This window comes from Hypanus sabinus, chromosome 10, assembly GCF_030144855.1.
Source record: "Hypanus sabinus isolate sHypSab1 chromosome 10, sHypSab1.hap1, whole genome shotgun sequence".
NCBI classification, from domain to species: domain Eukaryota; kingdom Metazoa; phylum Chordata; class Chondrichthyes; order Myliobatiformes; family Dasyatidae; genus Hypanus; species Hypanus sabinus.
In genome coordinates this window covers 37,149,871-37,173,883 of record NC_082715.1, presented here as the reverse complement: position 1 = coordinate 37,173,883, position 24,013 = coordinate 37,149,871, and the positions used below count along the sequence as shown (strand labels likewise).

The following is a 24,013-nucleotide window of genomic DNA, read 5'->3' as shown; positions in this document are numbered from 1 at the left end:
TGCGCCACCGTTTCATGTAGATGTGCTCCGTGGTGTACTTCAAGATGTAAAGTTAATTTTGTTGAAGATACCTCTGCCTCTGACATCACACAGCAAAATAAAAACCCTGTAGTCAATAAATAACTTAGAACTTATTTGTTCTCAATTCCAGTGGTTTTCTGGTACTATGATGACAGGTGACAAGCTCCATCTGAGTTTGTGTTCCACATTAAGATAATTGAGTAAATCTTCCGGGCAAGGTGTGATTGTACAATGGAGCAACTTACATCTTTCAGTTGTTGTTTTCTGCATAGTGACTTGCTTGTCGTCTGATTCTATGGGCTGCATAGTTTTCACTATTGTGTTTTGCCTGCTATGTGTTCAAAGATTTTCCCCCAAGGTCTGACTCCAAGGAAGCATAGTTGGTCCAGTAACATCTGAATTCATGCTTCTGCGATATCGGTGTTGCAGGGTCAGCTCACACAAAATCAACTTTGTTATCTTCCAGCTAATTGGAGATAGTGGATTCCAGTTAACTGGGACACATCGGTACCAGTCCATTTTGGCCCAGTTAAGTGTCTGCCTCAATTAGCCAAAGTTTCATGGAAATATTTAAAGGGTATGAAAAGGACAAACGGCCATTTAACTGAGTAACGCATTATGTATTTAAATGAAAAACAGAACAAATTAGAACACTACCAATACAGTACTACATCAGTACAAAAAACTATGTATTAGTTCTAAGTAAGTTTATAATCAAAGTACATATATGTCACCATATACAACCCTGAGATTCATTTCCAGTAGTCAATACATCTGTAGAATAATTACCACAACAGAATCAATGAAAGACCACCCAACTTGGTCATTCAAACAGAGTGCAGAAGACAACAAATAGTGCAAATGAAAACAGAAAGAGGTAATACTAATAATAAATAATAAACAATAAATATTGAGAACATGAGATGCAGAGTCCTTGAAAGTTGTGGCTGTGGAAACACTTCAATAATGTGGCAAGTGACATTGAGTGAAGTTATCCCTCTGGTTGCGGGGTTGTAACTGTTTCTGAACCTGCTGGGTGAGTCCTGAGGCTCCTGTATCTTCTGCATGATGGTAGCTGGGAGGAGAGAGCATGTCCTGGGCAGTGGAGGTCCCTGATGTTAAGGATGCTGCTTTCCTGTGACAGCATTTCATGCAGATGTACTCAATGGCATTGGAGGACTTTGCCCGTGATGGACTGGCCCATATCTACTACTTTTTGTAGGATTTTTCATTCAAGAGCACTGGTGTTTCCATACAAGGCTGTGATGCAACCAGTCAATACACTCTTTACTACACATCTACGGGAGTTCGTCAAAGCTTTAGATGTCATGCTGAATCTCTGCAAACTCCTAAGGAAGTGCGGCCATGCTTTCTCCATAACTGCACTTACCTAGGACATGCCCTCCAAAAATAAGAACACCAAGGAACTTAAAGTTTAAATTGCATGTTCCTAATACTTATTGACAGAAAAATTAACCCAGTGTATGCTGTGCATTACTTTTGATTGACAGTAAATGAACTAAGTGAACAGAATCAGTGCAGACACCTACTGCAGATTATGGACTGCCTTCATACAATGCTCTTGATGATCGCATCCATTTTCATTGTAACATTCAAGATTGTAACAGAGGGCACTCAGTAAACGCACTCCTCTCTCTCTCTCTCTCTCTCTCACACACACACACACACACACACACACGCGCGCCATTCTGCTCTCATCAAGGTGAGTTTGCGCACTTCAATGTCTTTCTGTGGTAAACTATGTGTATACCTGTCTGGACACGCCCCTCTGCTGACTGCTCCTGTGGCTCCTCCCACAGACCCCTGTACAAAGGCGATTGGAGGCACTGCTCCTCCCTCAGTCTCCAGGATGTTGTGGTCACGTTTGCAGCTAATAAAAGCCTATCGTTTGCCTCCTGTCTCCAACAGTTATTGATGGTGCATCACTTTCTCAGTACATTCTCATAATTAACCCACTGTTCTCTCCCTGCATTGTTACATACATTCAGAGTCAGACACCAAAGTTTAGTCTAACTTCATCCTTTTTTTGTGCTTAACTGTAAGTGTGCGACTGTGTTGAGCGTCCTACTGTTTCATGTTGTCACCTCCCAGCAGTTCTGTAGCATCAACTGGGTCCTAAATTGAGCGGATTCGCTTGACCTGGCTTTATGGTGCCTTCCTGCCATATACAGTGGAATATCCCATTTCTTTAGTAATGGAGATATTTTAATGTATGTATTAGTTTATATACTGTTTATTTTGTAATATGACTGTAATTACATTCTATGTCATGCGTCATCTTAAGTTAACTTTGTTGATAATTAAAGATGGCACGTCCCAGTGCCCATTAAAGGAGTTCATTGCCCTCAGTATGGGAGAGAGATAGGGGCTGTGAGGAGTTCACACCGGACAAGAATAAGTATGGAGCTATTATTGTGTTTCTTGTAGATATCTCTTTGTAAATATTGGCAATTTTTCACAATTTTCACTAGTGTTTGCAAGTTTGATTTTTAAGGCATCTAATAAACACTCTTGTGCTAAAGTGCTAAGTGACTCCAGCCAATTTTTTCTTTCGTAAAATTAAAGGTCAAAATCCACGTTTTTAACAAAGATGATCGTTGACACCTTCAAATTCTTCTTCGTTCTTAACTTGATGAAGTAGTGAAATAGTTTCATTTTCACTCCTGGCCATTTCTGGCATCTCCAAGTCTGAATGCTTGAAAAAGCAGTGAGCGAAACAGTTCTGAATGATCTTATTTCTCACCAACCATCAGTGACAAGAATCACTGCTTTTTGAACACATGCAACTGGTGCTATTTAAAAACTGTTCACTGCAGTGTCAACGGCCACGCAAGTGTTCTTGTCTGACACTAGTTAAAAACTGTATGGCACCAGTCTCATGTCCCTAATTAAGCAGCATGGCATCCCAAAAAAATCAAAGGAAATGCTGACTACTTTCCTGATCAGTTTTCATTCTTTTAGAGTTGGTCCAAGTGAATGGCTGCACTGATTAACCAATGGCCCAATTAGCTGGAATCCACTGTATTATCTAAGGTGAGGTCTCCCTCTATTGGTAGATTCTTAATTCTGATTCTACACTACTGCCAACAACATATTAAAACAGTCACAGACATGGAAAACTACTAGAACAGGTAATCTGGTCCATTCCATCATTTCGAGTACTCTGCAAATGTACAGACGCATTACAAATATTACCCATTTATATCACACTGCTGTCCCCTTTTATTGAAACTGAGATTCACACATTTGCAGATAAACTTTTCCCTCGGACCTTTCTCAAGGTTGTAAGGTTGATGCTTGTCATCATGTTTACACCAAGATAGATACTATTTCCTGACTCAGTTCAGTAGAAACTTGTGATGTTTTCTCCACGGTTTCTAATGGATCCACTGTGGAAGACTTTCATGATCACATGACCATGAAACTTCCTTCAACTTCTCTTACAAAAATTGTTATGTGTATGCTTCTGTTTCCATTTCCAAAAGATATCTCCTTTCATGACAAATACTTCAACTACCTGTCCATAATCTCACTTCTGACTATCAGATTTTTTTTATTATCTGTGAGTAAACAAATTACACTTTGCTTCACATTTCTCTCTCCTGGTTTCAATCATTCTGTAGTATTTTGCATCAGCCTGACACTTTGTGCTGGCCGCTGTATTTATTGTTGTTTTTCCTGCCAAATGAGCTTCTCCCTAAAGACACGAACTCTCGAGTATCCATTCTACTTCACTGTGGCTCTTCACATAATCTGTCAACCCTCACTTCACTTCCTCTGCAACTACAACACTATATTCTCCACTCTGCTGTCTTTTTACTACACTACAGAGTCATTAAACACCACAGCACCAAAATAAGTTCTTTAGCCCATCTAGTCCTTGATGAACTACTGTGGGTTTGTGCCAGTGGTGTGTGAAGCTGTGCCCAAATCTTTGAATTAACGTATAGTCCATCTCACAGCTGGAGCCTTCAAGTGGAGACTGTCACCAGGGGTTCAATTCTTTAAAAGTCAGGGAAGTCTCAACCGAAAACGGAATATGAAGTTACTCTTTAGAATCAAAGAGTCATTGTACACTACAGCACAGAAAAAGGCCCTCATCTCTATTCTAAATGGATGTCCCTCAATTCTGACGCAGTGACCTTTGGTCCTGAATTCCCCCACTATCCCACAAGAGGTAACATTCTCTCCACTTCCACTCTACCTAGGCCTTTCAACATTTGATAGGTTTCAATGAGATCCCACTACACACACCCCCCACCATTCTTCTAAACTTGAGCCAGTACGTGCCCAGAGCAATCAAATGATCCTTATATATTAACCCTTTCTTTCCTGGGATCGTTCTCATGAACCTTCTCTGGACCCTCTCCAATGCGTGCACATCGTTTCTTCGATGAGAGGCCCAAAACTGCTCACAATACTCTTAAGTGTGGTCTGACCAACGTCTTACAAAGCCTCAGTATTACATCCGTGCTTTTAAATTCTACTCCTTTTGAAATGAATGCTAACATAGCCTTTGCCTTCCTCACCATTGACTCAGCCTTCAAGTTAAGCTTTAGAGAATCCAGCAAAGGACTCTCAAATTCCTTTGCCCCTCTGATTATTAAAATTTCTCCCCATTTAGAGAATAGTCCATTCCTTTATTAATTGTGAACAGTTTGAGGCCTCTTATCTAAGAAACAACATGACTGTGCACTTCCCTGCACCATATTCCATCTGCCACTTCTTTGCCTATTCCCATAATCTGTCCAAATCCTTTTGCAGACACTGTTTCCTCACCACAACCTGCTCCTCCATCTACCTTCATATTGTCCGCAAGCATGGCCACAAATCCATCAGTTCCTTCATCCAAATCATTGGCATATAATCTGAAAAGAAGTGGAGCCAATACCACCTCCGGTGGCTCACCACCAGTCGTCGGCAGCTAACCAGAATAGGACCCTTTTATTCCCATTCTTCGCCTCCTGCCAATCAGCCAATCTTTTATCCATGCTTGTACGTTTTGGGAAATACCATGGGCTCTTATCTTATTCAGCAGCCCCATGTGCACTACCTTGTCAAAGGCCTTCTGAAGATCTAAAGAAACAACATCCACTGACTCTCCTTTGTCTATCCTACCTGTTACTTCCTCAAACAATTCCAACAGATTTGTCAAACAATATTTCTGCTTTAGAAAACCGTGCCTGTCTTATCATGTGCCTCCAAGTACCCCAAACCCTCATCCTTAATAATAGACTCCAACATGCAAAAGGATCCAGTGCTTTTCTGTCATATATGATGAATGAACTCTTCTGGGGCTTCCAGCAAAGTACAGGTATGAATTATAAACAAGGTGGGACAACGGATTTCTGATTGGATGAGGACTAACCAATCAGGAGGGATAGACAACGGGAGTATAAATACCACTGGATTAGGCAGACAGACAGACAGACATACTTTATTGATCCCGAGGGAAATTGGGTTTCGTTACAGTCGCACCAACTAAGAATAGTGTAGAAATATAGCAATATAAAACCATGAATAATTAAATAATAATAAGTTAATTATGCCAAATGGAAATAAGTCCAGGACCAGCCTATTGGCTCAGGGTGTCTGACACTCTTGAGGGAGGAGTTGTAAAGTTTGATGGCCTCAGGCAGGAATGACTTCCTGTGATGCTCAGTGTTACATCTCGGTGGAATGAGTCTCTGGCTGAATGTACTCCTGTGCCTAACCAGTACATAATGGAGTGGATGGGAGTCATTGTCCAAGATGGCATGCAACTTGGACAGCATCCTCTTTTCAGACACCACTGTCAGAGAGTCCAGTTCCAACCCAACAACATCACTGGCCTTATGAATGAGTTTGTTGATTCTGTCGGTGTCTGCTACCCTCAACCTGCTGCCCCAGCACACAACAGCAAACATGATAGCACTGGCCACCACAGACTCGTAGAACATCCTCAGCATCGTCCAGCAGATGTTAAAGACCGACATACCCAGGCATCATCTCTGATGAAAATGGCAGAGTTTGTGATCAAAAACGTCAGTTAAAATCGATCCTTGTACTCAGCTGGAAGCCCGAGAAGAGTTGACTCCAAATTCTTTCCAACCACTGAATTAGGCTAACTGGCCTATAATTTCCTTTCTTAAAGAGTGAAGTGACATTTGCAATTTTCCAGTCCTCAGGAAGCATTCCAGAATCTAGTGATTCTTGAAAGTCAGTACCAATACCTCCACAACCTCTCTGCTACCTCTTTCAGAACTCCGGCTATAGTCCACCTACCTTCAGTTTTTCAGCTTCCCAAGCACCTTCTCCTCACTAATAGCAACGACACTCACTTCTGCCCCCTGACGCTCTCGTATTTGTGGCATTCTGCTAATGTCTTCTACGGTGAAGTACGATGCGAAATACTTATTCAGTTCATCCACCATTTATTTGTCCTCCATTACTACCTCATTTTCCAGTGGTCTGATATCTTTCATACACCTTCCAAATTTCACCCAGAAATATGAGCCATATTTGTTCTACTATAATCCCGGCTGGTTTCCCCTTCTGATCACCTTTGGCCTGCTCCTTTGAAATCTCTATAATACCCTTTACTCCACTGTAACACTGATATAGTGGATTTTATCTTCTCCTTCTCAACTTGCAGGGTGAATTCTATCATATTATGATCACTGTCTCCTAAGGCTTCCTTTACTTTAAGCACTAAGCAAATCTGGGTAATTGCATAACACTCAAACCATAATTGATGTTTCCCTAGTGGGCTCAACCACAAGCTGTTATAAAAAACCACATCGTAGGCATTCTACAAATTCCCTCTACAAATAACCATAGAACATTACAGCACAGAAACAGGCCTTTTGGCCCTTCTTGGCTGTGCTGAACCATTTTTCTGGCTAGTCCGACTGACCTGCACCTGGGCCAAATCCCTCCAAACCCCTCTCATCCATATACCTGTTCAAGTTTTTCTTAAATGTCAAGAGTGAGCCCACATTCACCACTTCACCTGGCAGCTCATTCCATACTCCCACCACTCTCTGTGTGAAGAAGCCCCCCCCCCCAACATTCCCTTTAAACTTTTCCCCCTTCACCCATGACCTCTGTTTTTTTTCTCCCCTGGCCTCAGTGGAAAAAGCCTGCTTGCATTCATTCTATCTATACCCATCATAATTTTATACACCTCTATCAAATCACCCCTCATTCTCCTACACTCCAGGGAATAAAGTCCTAACCTATTCAACTTTTCTCTGTAACTCAGTTTCTCAAGCCCCGGCAACATCCTTCCTGTAATTAGGTGACCAAAACTGCACACAATACTCCAAATTCTGTCTCACCAATGTCTTATACAACCTCACCATTACATTCCAATTCTTATATTCAATACTCTGATTTATAAAGGCCAATGTACCAAAAGCTTTCTTTACAACCCTATCTACTTGTGAAGCCACTTTTAGGGAATTTTGTACTTTTAGGGAATAATTATGAATTTTTCTTTCTTTGGAGAAGGACGACATCTCCTTTGTTCTGGAATGAAAAGCCTCACCTGAGAGCAGATGCAGCAGTGATGAAGGAATCAAGGGAGGGAATGATATTTTTACAAGTAACAAGGTGAGAAGAGGTGTCACCCAGGTACCTGTGAGAGTCTATGGGTTTATAGTAGACACAAAACCTTAAGCCATCGGAGCAGAATTAGGCCATTCAGCCCATCGAGTCTGCTCCATCATGACTGATCCCGGATCTCACTCAACCCCAGCATTCTTGCCATATCCTTTGATGGCTTGACAATCAACTTCTGCCCTAAATTCTTGCTGCAAATTCATTGAACTTTTGACTGTCTTTACCTCTTGATGCAACTCCTTGTCTGTTGAATCCAGAGCATTTATTGTTATATAAACTTAGTATAAGGTTAGACTGTTCAGAGTCTAACAAAGGAGTCATTTTTGGCTTTCAAACTTTTATGCTAGTAGCAGCCAGTGGTTTCCAACTTTGGAGTCCATGGCATAAAAATGGTTGGGAACCCCTATTTTATACATTTTGTGCAATTATGAACCCCTGTTCATAACTCTAAGGCATTTCATCAGTGTTACCTGCTATGGCAACATTGACGAAATGCATAGGAGTTTAAGTATCATAACACACAGAACCAGTAGAGAAGGAGAAACATTCAACTTAGGACAAATTGGATTGGAGAGAATAAAGTATTAATGACAGCGTTGGAACTATGTTAATTACCTCAGTACAAAATCAAACATAAATATATTTTTCATGATAATTAGAAGTTGTTGCAGCTTAACTGAGGAAATTAACAAGTTCAAATGCAGCAATGCCACTTGAATTGGGAAGATTGCAAGACAGATTTGCTGCATACATTGTAACGGTATGCCCAGATTTGGGAACAGCTTCTTTCCAACTGTGATAGGTCTGCTGAACGGATCCTGACCTGGATCTGGGCCGTACCTTTCAAATATCCGGACCTGACTTGCACCACGTTACTTTCCCTTTTCTATTTTCTAATTATGATTTATAAGTTAAATTTTTATTATATTTACTTCGATTTGTACTTCAGGGAGCATGAAGCGCAGAATCAAATATCACTGTGATGGTTGTATGCTCTAGTATCTATTGTTTGGTGACAATAAAGTAAAGTAAGTAACATTATCCAATAATATTCATACCAGATCTGTTATAATGAATTTGTTCAGCTTCTATTCATTTCCTATATTGTGCTTTAGTCAAATGTTAACCATTGGCTTGCATTTTTGTAGGATGACAACAGCCAATCCAGCAGGTGATGCATTTCACTATGTTATAACCTGCCTTCTTATCAAATCACTAATCCCAGGGTTGAAAATTTTGGAGATCAGTTTCCTATTTCTTCTAAGCCTTACCATTCTATAAATACACTGCTTTTATTACCCAAGTAAAGTCCGAAGTAAATTCAGGAATTCTAATACTGTCTCAAATTTATTTTAAGACTTCACATTTTACAGAATCTCATTGAAATTATTAGCTCTGTTTCAAGATGATGAAAAAAAATCACATTTTTATTATGCCTAATTGTATTTGCCTTTATTCTCTTTTATAACGTTAATCCATAATCCTGTGAAATTTGAGATTATGAATAAGTCATCTCGAAATGTTGTACTATGGATGACCACATAAGGTTTGTCAAGTTCAAAAATGTCTTGTTGAAAATATCCACAACGAGGTTCAAATTGGCATGCAGAATATCAAAGGCATTTATGACATTCCTTTGATGTTAAAGTTAAAGTCCTGGAGTCTGTCACAATGATGTTAGATGGGGACCAGTGACCAAGCTATAGGGGATGGGGTAAAAGAGGCATGAGGAACAAAGGCAAATGTATACAGCAGGCCATTTGGCCCATCAATTCTATGCTGACTATTAAGCATCCCATTTACTGAGTATTACCCAGGTGAAGTCTGTGTTCCATTTTACTCTGCCCACATTCTCCTCAACCGCCCTCATATTCTGCCAGTCACCCAAGCATCAGGGGCAGTTTACGGTAGGCACTTAATCTATCAACTTGCACATCTTTGGGATGTGGAAGAAAAGCAAAGCATTCAAGGGAAATCCACTTGGCCATGGGGAAATACACAACGCACAGATAGGCAGCATTGGAACAAGGTCTGTGAGTAGACTGAAGCCATTGTGAGACAACAGTTCTATAAGCTGTACCACAGCACCATGGAACATAACTAATAAACAGAGTTTTGACTGATGTTTCCCCTCTGAAAGGGAGAGAAGAGTGAATAGTTAGAATTATTTATGAAGGTTAGAAGCATAATATGTTGCAGAGCAGGAGGTAAGCAATCAGCGCTGGAGTTTAAAATACCATGCAGGACCAAATTTCATTGTCTGAAACTGATAGGATGAGGATCAATTCAATGGCTGTGGCACAGAACTTATGTTGAGTCCTGGTAGAAGAAATGGTTTTCCCAATAATCCCCGTAAAGAAATAATGACATCTACCATGGACACCGAGAAACGTGAGACAGCTCCACTCCTGTCAAGGGCAGCTGATAGCTCACTGGGTCTCTGAACTGATCTTTTAATTCAGCGCAAGGGTGAACAAAACACCCCAAGCAGGAGGAAAGCTGATATAATCTATTTTCACCAGTGAATTGTCTGCAGGAGATCAGGAATCAGGCTCTAACTCTAAATTTTTGACCTTATTTGTGATAGTTGACAAGCCACCAAACACAAGCCAAGTTTAGGGTAGGAGAATGGGCAGAAACAAAATCAATCAGGCCACATCACGTCCAAGTGCACAGCTTAGAGGCATGTTCTTTGGCCTAGCGGGTCCATACCAACTAAGATTCCCATCTAAGCTAGGCCCCTCTGCCAGAGTTTGGCCCATATTTCTTTAGACTTTTCCCATCCATGTACAAATCCAAGCATTAACTGCTGTTAATAGGCTAGCCTCCACCACTTCCTCTCGGATCTCAATTCATATGCAGATCACTCTCTAGGTAAAAAATTACCCCCTAGGTTCCCACTAAATTCTACCCCTCTTATCTTAATCCTATGTCTTCTGGTTCATGATACCCCAACCTTGGGAAAAAGACTGTGTAAATTCACCCTATCTATGCCTACCATAACTTTATTCACTTCATTAGCATCTTCCCTGATTAGACCATAAGACATAGGAGCAGAATTAGGCCAGTCAGCCCATTGAGTCTACTCCGCCATTCCATCATTGCTGATCCCGGATCCCACTCAACTCCAAACACCTGCCTTCTCGCCATATCCTTTGATGCCCTGTCTGATCAGGAAACTATCAACTTCCACCTTAAATATATCCAGAGACTTGGCCTCCACAGTAGTCTGTGGCAGAGCATTCCACAGATTCAACACTCTCTAAAAAAATTCCTCCTTACCCCCGTTCTAAAAGGTCACCCCTCAATTTTGAGGCTGTGCCCTCTAGTTCGAGATGTCCACATCCACCCTATCTAGTTCTTTCAACATGGGTAGGCTTCAATGAGATCTCTACACATTCTTGTAAATTCCAGTGAGTACAGGCCCAAAGCTGCCAAACACTCATCACATGTTAACCCCTTCAGACCTGGAATCATGCTTGTGAACCTCCTCTGGACTCTCTCCAATGTCAACACATCCTTTCTGAGATACGGGGCCCAAAACTGTTGACAATACTCCAAATGCAGCCTGACTAGTGTCTTATAAAGGCTCAGCAATATCTCCTTGCTTTTTTACTTTATTCCCTTTGAAATAAATTCCAACATTGCATTTGCCTTCTTTACCACAGACTCAACCAGTAAATTAACCTTCTGGAAGTCTTGCACAAGGACTCCTAAGTCCCTTCACACCTCTGTTTGAACCTTCTCCCCATTGAGATAATATTCCACACTAGTCTTCCTTTTTTCCAAAATGCATTATCATACATTTCCCAACACTGTATTCCATCTGCCACTTTTTTGCCCATTCTTCCAATCTATCTAAGTCCAGCTACAATTGCATTGCTTCCTCAGCACTACTTATCCATTCACCTATCTTGTAATTATCCGCAAACTTTGCCACAAAGCTATCAATTCCATTATCTAGATCATTGACAAACAATGTGAAAAGTAGCGATCCCAATACTGACCTTAAGGAACACCACTAGTCACCGTCAGCCAACTTGAAAAGGTCCCTCCTTTCTTTCCACTTGCTGCCTCCTGCCTGTCAGCCATTCCTCCATCCATGCCAGTATCTTTCCTGTAACACCATAGGATGCTATCCTGCTGAACACCTTAACAAATGCCCTCTGAAAATCCAAGTAAATTGCATCCACTGTCCCTCCTTTGTTCACCCTACTTGTTACTTCCTTGAAGAACTCTAACTGATTTGGCAGGCGGGATTTCCCTTTACAGAAACCATGCTGACCTTGACATAGTTTATCATTAGTCTCCAAGTGAACACAAAACCTCATCCTTAATAATAGACTCCAACATTTTCCCAGTCACTGAGGTTAAGTTAACCGGCCTATAATTTCCTTTTTTTTGCCTTCCTCCCTTCTTAAAGAGTGGAGTGACATTTGCAATCTTCCAGTCTTCCAGGGTCATGCCAGAATCGTGATTCTTGAACGATCACGACCAATGCACCCATTATCTCTTCAGTAACCTCCCTCAGAACTCTGGAATGCAGTCTAGAGTTCTCCTGGACTAAAAAGTACAAAGTCCCAAAAAAAAGTACAAAGTCTGTAAATCCTGATAAACAAACCTTTATTATTCTTATTTAAATCACTGATATATATGACAAGCAGTAATGGGCCTAGCACTAAGACCTGGTGAACAACAACAGTCACCGTCCCCCAATCGGAAAAACAACCTTCCTAAGACAATTCTGTTTCCAATTGTTTAGCTCTCCTTGGATTCTATGTGATCTAACTTTCCATTGCTCCTTCCCATATGGAACCTATACAATGATACTAGTAGAAACTCACATAGAACACTCAATTAAAACATAGGCTGTGTCTTCTTCACACAATGAAGTATTTTGGCTGCATTAAATGTGTAACATTATTTTGAGTTTCATGTTTACATGGTGGAAAATAAAATAGTTTGTTGAAGAAATAATTAAGGTAAAGCTGAATTAATGTGTAATAAATATTATTAGCAATTTGATTTAATTATGTTTTTGCAGAAATCACAAATTTTGGGGTTCAAATGTTTTCTGTCATTCATTCTTCGGGATTTTTTTTCTGCTTTGCGGATGTCTGTAAAGAGTAAGAATTTCAGTTTGTATACTGTATACATTTTCTGATATTAAATTGAACCATTAAACTTTATTTCCTTAAGCAACTGAAGATACCCAGTTTTGTTGAGTTCTAATGAAACACGAAGTCCTCCTGAAGTGAACCATAAAAAACCCAGAAAGTTTCAACTCTATCCATGCTTGGTGTTTTGTTTAGAACACTTCCAACCTAAAAACACATTTAAGATTTTCAAAGGTGAAACATAGCCTCTGAACGAAGTCAAACACATTCTCAAGTTGACATTAGCTTTATTAGTCACAAGTACATTGGAACATACAGTCTGCACCAATGACCAACACTGTCCGAGGATGTGTCGCTGTGTTCTGGAGCTAACATAGCATGCCCAGGACTTACTAATCCTAACCTGTTCATCACAGGAATGGTGGGGGACACTGGAACACCCAGAGGAAGCCCACACAGTCAGAGGGAAAACGTACAAGCTCCTTACAGGAGACGATTCCTGATCCCCTGATCACTGTTACAGCTGGTGGTATCACAAAACCTACCAGCAAGCAGCTGACACTGACGCAGTAACATTAAACAAGACCATCCTTTGCTTTCAGGAGTCTTTTTAAAATGGATTTCTGAAATTACTGGATCACTTTTCAGAACCTACACCAGCAATCCAAGGAGAAAGTAGTAAAAAAAAAGCGAGGACGGCTGTTTAACACAGCTTTTTCTTGCTGAAGTAAATACTGCAGCCTGTGCTTTTCAGAGACAGTTAGAATCATGTGTTGCCCTATGTGGATTGTACAATATTTAAGTTTATTTGTCGCACATCATCCAAACAAGACCTATTTGACCTTGAGAAAATACTAGTGAAATAGAAACTCAGGTTTTGATAGGTGCCATGTTCATTGGCAATCAATAAAAATGAGACACACTGATCTGTTACAATGCTGGATTATCATGACTCGTTCTTTAGAGAGGTTAAAGTATTAACTAGTAAAAAAAATAAACAAAAACATGAGCTCCATTTCTGGATTCAAAGAACTACATTGCTTAAATGCTATTAGCATATGACCAGGTTGTTAAAGTAATGATGTCATTCTCTTGGCTGGAACACAGTGTGGACTGACATTTCATATAAATGAAAGGTACACCAAACTTATTTACAGACTATCCCGTGTCATCCATTATTTTCAAATGGCATACATTCTGGGGAAAAGTAGATAGCATAAACTCCATTAATCACTTCAACAGAACATTACTGTAACAGAGTTTGCATCAATGCAGTAGGCTCCACTCTATTGTGATAGACTATATAATGAATTTTACCTAAAGCAATACTTCTAGTTCTAGCAAAAAAAAAGCATGTTTCTGAAAGGATAAGAAATATTCATCAGATTTACAGATTATAAGTGCAAACTGCAGGTAGCTTATTTTTTTCAGACAAAATTCATTCCATGCTCCATTATATTTTTTAAACTGTGCAAACTAAGAGATAAATAAAGTACATGGAGACAATGCAAGCTGGAGACATAAAATCACAGGGGCAACAAGCAAGCCCAGTTTATGTCCCATGTATCTCATTGTGTCAACTGAAATGCAGCAATACGTTTTCATGTACCTTATTACATTAAGATTACATGAAGGTAGAGCAGTGGATGTAATGTATATGGATTTCAGAAGGCATTTGATAAGGTTCCCCATGCAAAGCTCATTCAGAAAGTAAGGAGGCATGGGATCCAAGAAGTCCTTGCTTTGTGGATGAAAAATTGGTTTGCCCACAGAAGGCAAAGAGTGGTTGTAGATGGTTCATATTCTATATGGAGGATGGTGACCAGCGGTGTTTTGCAAGGATCTGTTCTGGGACCCCTGCTCTTAGTGATTTTTATGAATGACCTGGATGAGAAAGTAGAAGGGTGGGTTAGTAAGTTTGATGATGACACAAAAGTTGGAGGTGTTGAGGATAATCTGGAGGTTGTCAGGGGTTACAGTGGGACCTCAATTGGATGCAGAACTGGGCTGAGAAGTGGCAGATGGAGTTCAACCCTGTTAAGTGTGAAGTGGTTCAATTTGATAGGTCAAATTTGAAGGCAGAATATAGTATTAATGGTAAGACTCTTGGCAGTGTGGAGGATCTGAGAGATCTTGGGGTCCATGTCCATAGAACACTCAAAGCTGCTGTGCAGGTTGACTCTGTGGTTAAGAAGGCATACGGTGTATTGGTCTTCATCAATCATATGATTGAGTTCAAGAGCCATGAATAATGTTAAGGCTATACAAGACCTTAGATAAACTCCACTTGGAGTACTGTGTTCAGTTCTAGTCACCTCATTACAGGAAGGATGTAGATACGATAGAGAGAGTGCAGAGGAGATTTACAAGGATGTTGCCTGGGAGCTTGCCTTTGAGAACAGGTTGAGCGGAATTCACCTTTTCTTCTTGGAGTGACGGAGGATGAGAGGTGACCTGATAGAGGTGTATAAAATGATGAGAGGTATTGATTGTGTGGATAGTCAGAGGCTTTTCCCAGGGCTGAAATCACTAACACGAGGGGGCATAGTTTTAAAGTGCTTGGAAGTAGCTACAAGGGAATGTCAGGGGTAAGTTTTTCACACAGAGAGTGGTAGGTGTGTGGAATGCACTCCCAGCGACAGTGATAGAGGCGGATACAATAGGGTCTTTTAAGAGACTCTTAGATAGATACATGAAGCTTAGAAAAATAGAGGGTTACATGGTAGGGTAATTTTAGGCAGTTTTTGGAGTAGGTTACACATGGTGGGCTGAAGGGCCTGTAATGTGCTGATTCTATGATAAGATTACACTATGAAACTCCAGGGGTGTTAAAGTCATGAATAAATTGGTCCACAATTACACACTGTAATCAAAATGTACTTATCTTTACAGGTTTCTCCAGATATCCGAAGGTAGAGCGTTCCTATGAAACCGTTTGTAAACCGAAACGTTGTAAAATAAAGAAGCATTTACCATTAATTTATATGGGAAAAATTTTTGAGCGTTCCCAGACCCAAAAAAATAACCTACCAAATAACACATAAAGCCTAAAATAACACTAACATATAGTAAAAGCAGGAATGATATGATAAATATACAGCCTATATAATGTAGAAATGTTGTATGTATGGCATAGTTTCATTTATCAAAATCGGGAAGACAGCGAGCCAAAATTGATATGGAGAAAAAAAATCGGCACATGCACACATACGTTCGCACGTACTTGCTTGCACACACAACTGCCCGCACAAGGCTTCATGGTCATGGCAGACTTTCTCGGGGTAAACACATGTATAAAGCAGGTGTCTTTTTTTCATAAAAGCAAAAATCCTCTTTGGTTAACAAAAACAGGGACTAATGTCAGTCTTTCGTAACAGCAAGCTGTTGTGAAGCAAACGTTCGAAAAACGGGGACCACCTGTATTCCTTGACAGTGATGCATTTACCCAAGATTTCCTTGCCTTTTAAACGTATTAACTTTGTTGCTTCACAGAGGCCTGTAGGCAAGGTAGCTTTTGCCATTATCATTTGTCTGTGAGGTCTAGAGGTGTTCCACTGAAGACGATGGAGGATCTTGGAGTAGCATGGGCCTGTAAGCTCGACACAGAACTTACATTCTCAGGCTTATGGTGTGATATCTCAAGCATTTGCTTGGGCTGTGTTCACACTGTGCCTCCTACTATTTACAGTGTTGGCAAACACGATTTCTGATGACTCATTTACCCACGCACCCAGTCCCGAGTAGCAACAAATTCTTCTCAAGCGTCTCCAAGTGGCAACATAAACACAACAGAATCTTAGAAACATATTTAGAAAACTCTTTAAACAGACCAAATTAGATTGGATTCCTCCTACTGCTATTGAAAGATCTGAGATGGATGGAGGAACTGAATGCCTGACCCACTTTTAAACTTAGACTTCAGTTTTGTAGACATTGTTGAAAAAGAGATAAAAGAGTTTGAATATAGGTGGGGCCTTTCATGTCTCTCTGAAAATGTATCCCTAACTTCAAGCAGCAAGCTTATACAAACAAAAAAATTACAATAATTTGCTTTAGTAATGCTGATTGGGAGGTAAATGTTAGAGTAGAGCCAGATCATCAGACCTTCTGTGAAAAGTGTAATTGTGTTTGAGTGGGCAGGTGGAGGCTTGGTTTAACATTTCATACCAAAGGCCGCGCTCCCCCGGTACTGCACTGGAGCAGCAGCCACGGCCTGCATTTCTGTGTCCAGTCTCCAGTGGGACTTGATCCCAGAATTTTGTAACTCAGAGGCTACAGCTTTGCAGGTGGGGCTGGGTGTTAGACAAATGGCAATAGGGACAGCTGCAAGCAGAACCCCACAATGCGGAGAAGGAAGGAGGCAAATCGTACCTCCAACAAAAAGGAGCAACTGAATTCAAAAATTAGTGGAGTAATTAATTAGACCTATAAAATGAAGTAGAGGGTCATAACATTAAAGGCATTCGAAATACATTAAACAAAGATATAAGTAATTGAATAAAAGGAGATATTAAGGACATGCAATACCATACAAAACCAGAAAAAAAATCAATGCATAGAGGAGTAAAGCACAGGAAGAAGCCTTCAGTCCTCGATGTTGTGCTGGACTATTTGAGCTAATCACACCTAATCCCTTCTGCCTGCGCACGATCCATGTCCCTCCATTCGTTGTATGATCACATGCAACAGAGCCTCACACACCCCAGATATGTCTGCCTCCACAACCACCCCGGGCAGCACCTTCCAGGCACCCAACATTCTGTGTAAAATTCCACCCCCTCCCCACCCCACCGGAAACGTATACTCTCTGCTGTTAGACATTTTGACCCTGGGATGGAGATACTGGCTGCCCACTCATCTGCGATACTGGCCTCTCATAATTTTTATAAAGTCCTATCAGTTCTCCTCTCAGCTACTGTTGTTCCAGAGAAAAAAAGCCCAATTCTGTCCTACCTCTCTTTAAAGCACAGGCCCTGTAATCCAGGCAGCCTGCTAGTAAATCTCTTCTACACCCACTTCATAGCCTCCTGTAATGGGATGACTTGAACTAATTGACCAATAGGCAGATATAAATAAAGGTGAGATACAGCCTGCCATTTCTCTTTGAATTCCAAGAGGCTCTATTTGATTTACTTAGCCACTGTCAGAGGTATTGCCTGTTGTTCACTGAGCTAGAGAAGTGTGGCTGAGAATTTCCATTCCATGACTGCACTTTAGACTATAATACCATAAGATATAGGAGCAGAAGTAGGCCATTCAGCCCATCAAGTCCATTCACCATTTCATCATGACTCATCCCCATACACCTGTCTTCTCACCATATCCTTTGATGCCCTGACTGATCAGGAAACTATCAACTTCCACCTTAAATATACCCACGGATTTGGCCTCCACTGCAGTCTGTGGCAGAGCACTCCAGAGATTCACTAGTCTTTGCCTAAAATAAATTCCTCCTTTGCCTCCATTCTAAAAGGTTATCCCTCAATTTTGGGTCTATGCCCTCTAATTCTGGATAGCCCCACCAAAGGAAACATCCTCTCCACATCCACCCTATCTAGTCCTCTCAATATTCGGTAGGTTTCAATGAGATCCCCCTACATTCTTCTAAATTCCAGTGAGTACAGGCCCAACCTGCTAAATGCTCCTCATATGTTAACCTCTTTGTTCCCAGAATTATCCCCGTGAACCTCTCTGGACTCTCTCCAATGACAACACAATTCCCTTTTGATATATGGGGCACAAAACTGTTGATAATATTCCAAGTGCAGCCTGACTAGTGTCTTATAAAGGCTCAGCATTATCTGCTTGTTTTTATATTCTATTCCCCTTGAAATAAATGACAATGTTGCATTTGCCTTCTTTACCACAGATTTAGCTTTTAAATTAACCTTCTGGGAGCCTTGCACGAGGACTACTAAGTCTCTCTGCGCCCCTGATGTTTGAACTTTCTCCCCATTTAGATAATGGCATGCACTATTGTCCCTTTTACCAAAATGCATTATCATACATTTCCCAACACTGTATTCCATCTGCCACTTTTTTGTCCATTCTTCCAATTTGTCTAAATCCTGCTGCAATTGCATTGCTTCTTCAGCACTACCTATCCCTCCACTTGTCTTGGTATTATCTGCAAACTTTACCACAAAGCCATCAACTCAATTATCCAAATCATTGACAAAACATTGTGAAAAGTAGCAGTCCCAAAAATGACCCCAGAGGAAATCCACTAGTCAATGGCAACCAACCTGAAAAAGCCTCTTTTATTCCCATTCACTGCCCCTGGATGTCAGCCATTCCTCTATCCATAGGATTTTAACTTGTTAAGCAGCCTCATGTGTGGCACCTTCTGAAAATCCAAGTAAATGACATCCACTGCCTCTCCTCTGTCCACTCTGCTTGTTGCTTCCTCAAAACACTCTGACAGATTTGTCTATCAAGATTTCCCTTGACAGAAACCATGCTGACTTTGACTTATTTTATCATTGGTCTCCAAGTACCCTGAGACCTTATCCTTAATAATAGACTCCAACACTTTCCCAACCACTGAGGTTAGGGTAACTGGCCTAGAATTTCATTTCTTTTGCCTTCCTCCCTTCTGAAAGAGTGGAGTGACATTTGCAATTTTCCATTCCTCCAGAAGCATGCCTAAACCAAGTGATTCTTGAAAGATCATGACCAATGCATCCGCTATCACTTCAGCGACCTCTCCCAGGACTCTGGGATGTAGTCCACCTGGTCTAGATGACTTATCCACATTAAGACCTTTGAGTTTGCCCAGCACTTTTTCCTTCGTAAAAGCAATGGCACTCACTCCTGCTCTCTGACACTCACAGATCTCTGGCACACTGCTGGTATCCTCCACAGTAAAGACTGGAGCAAAGTACTTATTAAGTTCATCTGCTATTTCTTTGTCCCCCATTACTACCTCACCAGCATCATTTTCCAGTGATCCAATATCGCTCTCACCTCTCTTTTATTCTTTATATAACTGGAAAGAACTTTTGGTATCCTGTTTCATATTATCGGTTAGTTTGCCTTCATATTTCATCTTTTTCCTTCTTATACCTTTTTTAGTTGCCTTTTATTGGATTTTAAAAGCTTCTCAATTATCCAACTTTCCACTCACTTTTGCTACCTTATATGCCCTTTCCTTGGCTTTTATGCAGTCCTCAACTTCCCTTGTCAGCCATGGTTGTCTAGCCCTGCCATCTGAGAACTTATTTTTCTGTGGGACATATCAATTCTGCGCCTTGTGAAATATTCCCAGAAACCAGCCACCTATTCTGCTGTCATCCCTGCCAGTATCCCCTTCCAATCCATCTGGGCAAGCTCCTCTCTCATGCCCTCTGGAATTCCCTTTATTCCATTACGAAACTGATACATGTGACTTATACTTCTCCCTCTCAAACTGCAGCATGAAATCAATCATATTCTGATCACTGCCTCCTAAGGGTTCCTTTAGTATGATCTAGGTTATTTCACAGTACCCAGTCCAAGATAGCCTTTCCCTGAGTAGGCTCAAGCATAAGCTGCTCTAACAAGCCACCTCATAAGCATTCCACAAATTCCCTCTTTTGTGATCTGGCCCCAACCTGATTTTCCCAATCTACTTGCATATTGAAATCCCCCATTACAACTGTGACATTACCTTTATTACATGCCCTTTTCAGTTCTTTGCAATCTCAATCCCACACTTTAGCTACTATTTGGAGGCCTATATATGATTCTCATAATGTTTTTTAACCCTTGTAATTTTTTAACACCACCCACAAGGATTCAAAATTCTCTGACTCTATCTCACCTCTGCTTAAAGGTGTAATTCCATCTCTTACCAACAGAGCCACACCTGCCCGTCCTTTTGATACAAAGCATATCATTTGATATACTTTGATATCCTTTGCAGAGGATGCAGGAATTGAGGAAGACGGTGCTCTGCAGTGGGATAGAAAGAAGCTGGTAATGACAGCATTCTCTGGGGGAAAAGTATTCCCAAAATAACTTACAGTGTCACAGACCAGCAAGCGTGACAAATCCTTAAGGAATTTCAGCTAAGAGAGCACATGGGACCATGAGTCAAAACAACAGAATGAGAGAAAAATATTTTTGGTTCATAAGGAATAAGAATTTATAAAGGTATCCTTCTCTTAACAGCACAATTTTAAAACAGTAGCCAGAACAAACTTAATTATATATTCAAAATAAAGTGACGGTGGGGAAGAGTTTCTGACAGGAATTGTTAACTCCATCTGTCTACCCACAGATAGAACTTGATCTACTCTATACGTCCAGCATTTCCGTTTTTGTCTTCAATATATATAGAATTTGGAATGAAGGGTGTGTATTTCATTGAAAAATTGAAGGGAATACTTTCACTATTTGCATGCTAAAGCCAACATAACCTGACCCACTTAACCAGGTGAAAGCTTCTTAAATCCTCATTCTCTTGAACATGTCTTCCAGTTCTCTTGGTGTACGCTTCCTCTCGCACAATCATTCAAACTTCCCACTCGTTAATCTCCCCATTCAGACAGGTTCCACTGCTGGTATAATTCACCGATTCTTCAAAACGTGCACCATATACTAGAAAGTGACTATTTTTCTCTTCACATGAACAGCCACACAATTATACCCTTAACACGTCAGTTATTGTAATACACAATAACCATCCTTGCCTGTCAGTCACCCACTTTGTTTCTGACACAGGTTAATTGCACTGGTAGCTCTCAATGTTCAAGAATTAAATAATTAGTTTTGTTATAATCATACTTATTTATAAAGTAGCTGATAGTTTGTGTGGAACAACAAATCAATAATGACAAACATATTCCTACATTGAGTATTCCATTCAGCCCATGAGTTCAAAGAGTAGCTACTTGAGCAATACACTGAAGTCAGATTTATTGAGTTTCCACAAAAGTATTTTCTTTTCTTATTCTTTTTCTTTCCTCTCACCGCCCCCCCCCCCCACACACACACTCTCCTCTTCACCATCTTAGGAACATTTGCAGGGGAGGGGACAAAATTTAATGTTTAATGCAGGAATGATAAGGGACAAAGATTAAGTTTAGAAAATCCTCTCTATCACCTTGTGACTTGGAGATATTAGCAAAACAACTTTATAGTAGGATATGATAGATCTGTATTTACTAAAGATTTTTTTAAAACACATTTTTGCCAAGCACTATGAAACAGAATAACTCTTGTTCACAGAGGGAAAAAATATTAATCTACATCCTTTAATGACAAGAAACTTCATGCTGCTCTGCTGCAGATCATTAAAACGTAACATGCCACACGTTATAAGGAGTTGTCATTGTTAAACAGGCACAGCTCACCAGCTACTTGCTTACATTGCTATTTTCAGCATTTTTGTTGTCAAATTTCTGGTAGCTGAAGACAGCTTATAAATTTCCTACAGTTCCTCATTTGATGTTCTTATACAGCAACAGCGGAGTGTATTCCGAAAGAGTCTTTAACATGCAAAGCATATTAAGATACTTCCCAAGACCAGATCTGACAGCCAGTCAGATATTAGGATAAACAGGCAAAATCTGGATCGAAGGAATGTCTGATAGTAGGGAAGATGGAGAGATTGAAGAAGAAAATTGTAGACCTAAGGACCTTTGTAGTTGAAGATATGGTCACATTTGAGGGAATGAATTGCTCATTAAAGTCAGACTGGCGAAGAACGTCAGAGCTGCAGCAGAATGCAAATGCAGAGGCAAGTTCAGGAAATGAAAATGAGTGAGGCTTTTAACCTGAGCCTTTGCCTGAGTGGAAGTCAATACACACTGGCAGGCACAGGAACGACGAGTGTGACGAAGAACTATTGTAAACATGGAAAGTTTGATCAGTTCAACAGATAAAATACACTACAAAACAAAGAGTACTTATTCCATGAGCCAAGTCACAGATACTTTTAATATGCAGCTGCTTACCTCGATGGTTTTACAGATTTCTTCCAGCTGAGTAATAATTGCCTGGATTCTGTCATTTCCTGCCACCAGCATTGCAATTCCATCACTGAGCTCAGTCTGCAAAGAATAGAAATACTTGTCAGACCATCCCAGGCAGCAACAGTACCATGTTTGTCCATGGCTTGAACATTTTCTCTGACATCTTAACAACTCCTTTAAGATATTAGCATTTTTTAAAAGATACAATAAGCAAAACACTACTGAATTTTGTTAAAGAACTCCAACGTACCTTTTGACGTTTGTAGACATTTTGCAAAGGTGCCACTTCACAATCTTTATGAGCACCGAAGACTTTGCACATTGAGCAGGTTGGAACCTCGCAGGTTAGACAGTAGATATTAATCTTTTCATCTTCATGCTCTTCACACATTAACTGCTGGTCAGGCTTGCTGTGCAGAGGTCTGAAGAAAATTATTAGTGAAAAGTATGAAATGCCACAACAGGAAATATTGACAACTAAAAGAACGAGATATTTCATTTCTCTTGAGACGATTGCCTCCCCCACCTTTAGGTAATATCTTCTCACCTCCGTGAACAGACACTCCTCCAACTCTGCCACCCAGTTATTTCCTCCATCACCTCACCCACTTATCCTCAGCCGTCCCTCTGACCCCCGCCGCTTCTCCATCACCCCAGCCCCATACACCTAACACCGGAACTTTTATCAGGAGGTGCTCAATGCAATGAATTACCAAGGCCATTGCCATTTTCTGTGCTATCTCTTGATCATCTAGGAAGGAAATTTGATTATTTAGCCTCCTTCATGAACTTTCTTTTAGACACATCTCTCAGATAAGGAGGAAGAATTTAAAAAATGGAGGGAAGTATAGAAAGCATGTTGACAAGATGCAGTAAAGGAAGTGAGAGATCCATATACTTCATTGTTTGGGAGAAGTAAGAAGATCCCTAGAATGAGGAGGAAGAAATAGAATTAGAATTGATATTAATGATAAACGTCAAGGAATTACACCAATAGTGAAAGTCAAATTAAAGTACGTATAACCATATAATAACTTGAGATTCAATTTCTTGCAGGCATTTTTAGGGAAATAAAGAAATTCAATAGAATTTTTGAGAAACTATACATAAACAAAGACTGATAGTCAATGTGCAAAAGACAAATTATACAAATAAAAAAATAAATTATACTGAGAACGTGAGTGGTGGAGACCTTGAAAATGAGTCAGTAGGTTGTGGAATCAGTTCAGATTTGAGATGAATGAAGATATCCACACTGGTTCAGGAGCCTGATGGTTGAAGGTAATAACTGTCCCT

General features: G+C 40.4%; 1 protein-coding gene across 2 annotated transcripts in view; it reads right to left on the bottom strand.

The window, feature by feature from the left end:
- The window catches only part of trim54 (tripartite motif containing 54), a 71,872-nt gene that overhangs the window by 40,602 nt on the left and 7,257 nt on the right, over window positions 1-24,013 (bottom strand). For both annotated transcript variants that reach the window (XM_059981675.1, XM_059981676.1), the window contains exons 4-5: window positions 22,968-23,139; window positions 22,700-22,795 (exon numbers count right to left, since the gene is read on the bottom strand). In XM_059981675.1, the coding sequence (XP_059837658.1) occupies window positions 22,700-22,795; window positions 22,968-23,139 (268 nt within the window). The remainder of the gene's footprint in view (window positions 1-22,699; window positions 22,796-22,967; window positions 23,140-24,013) is intronic.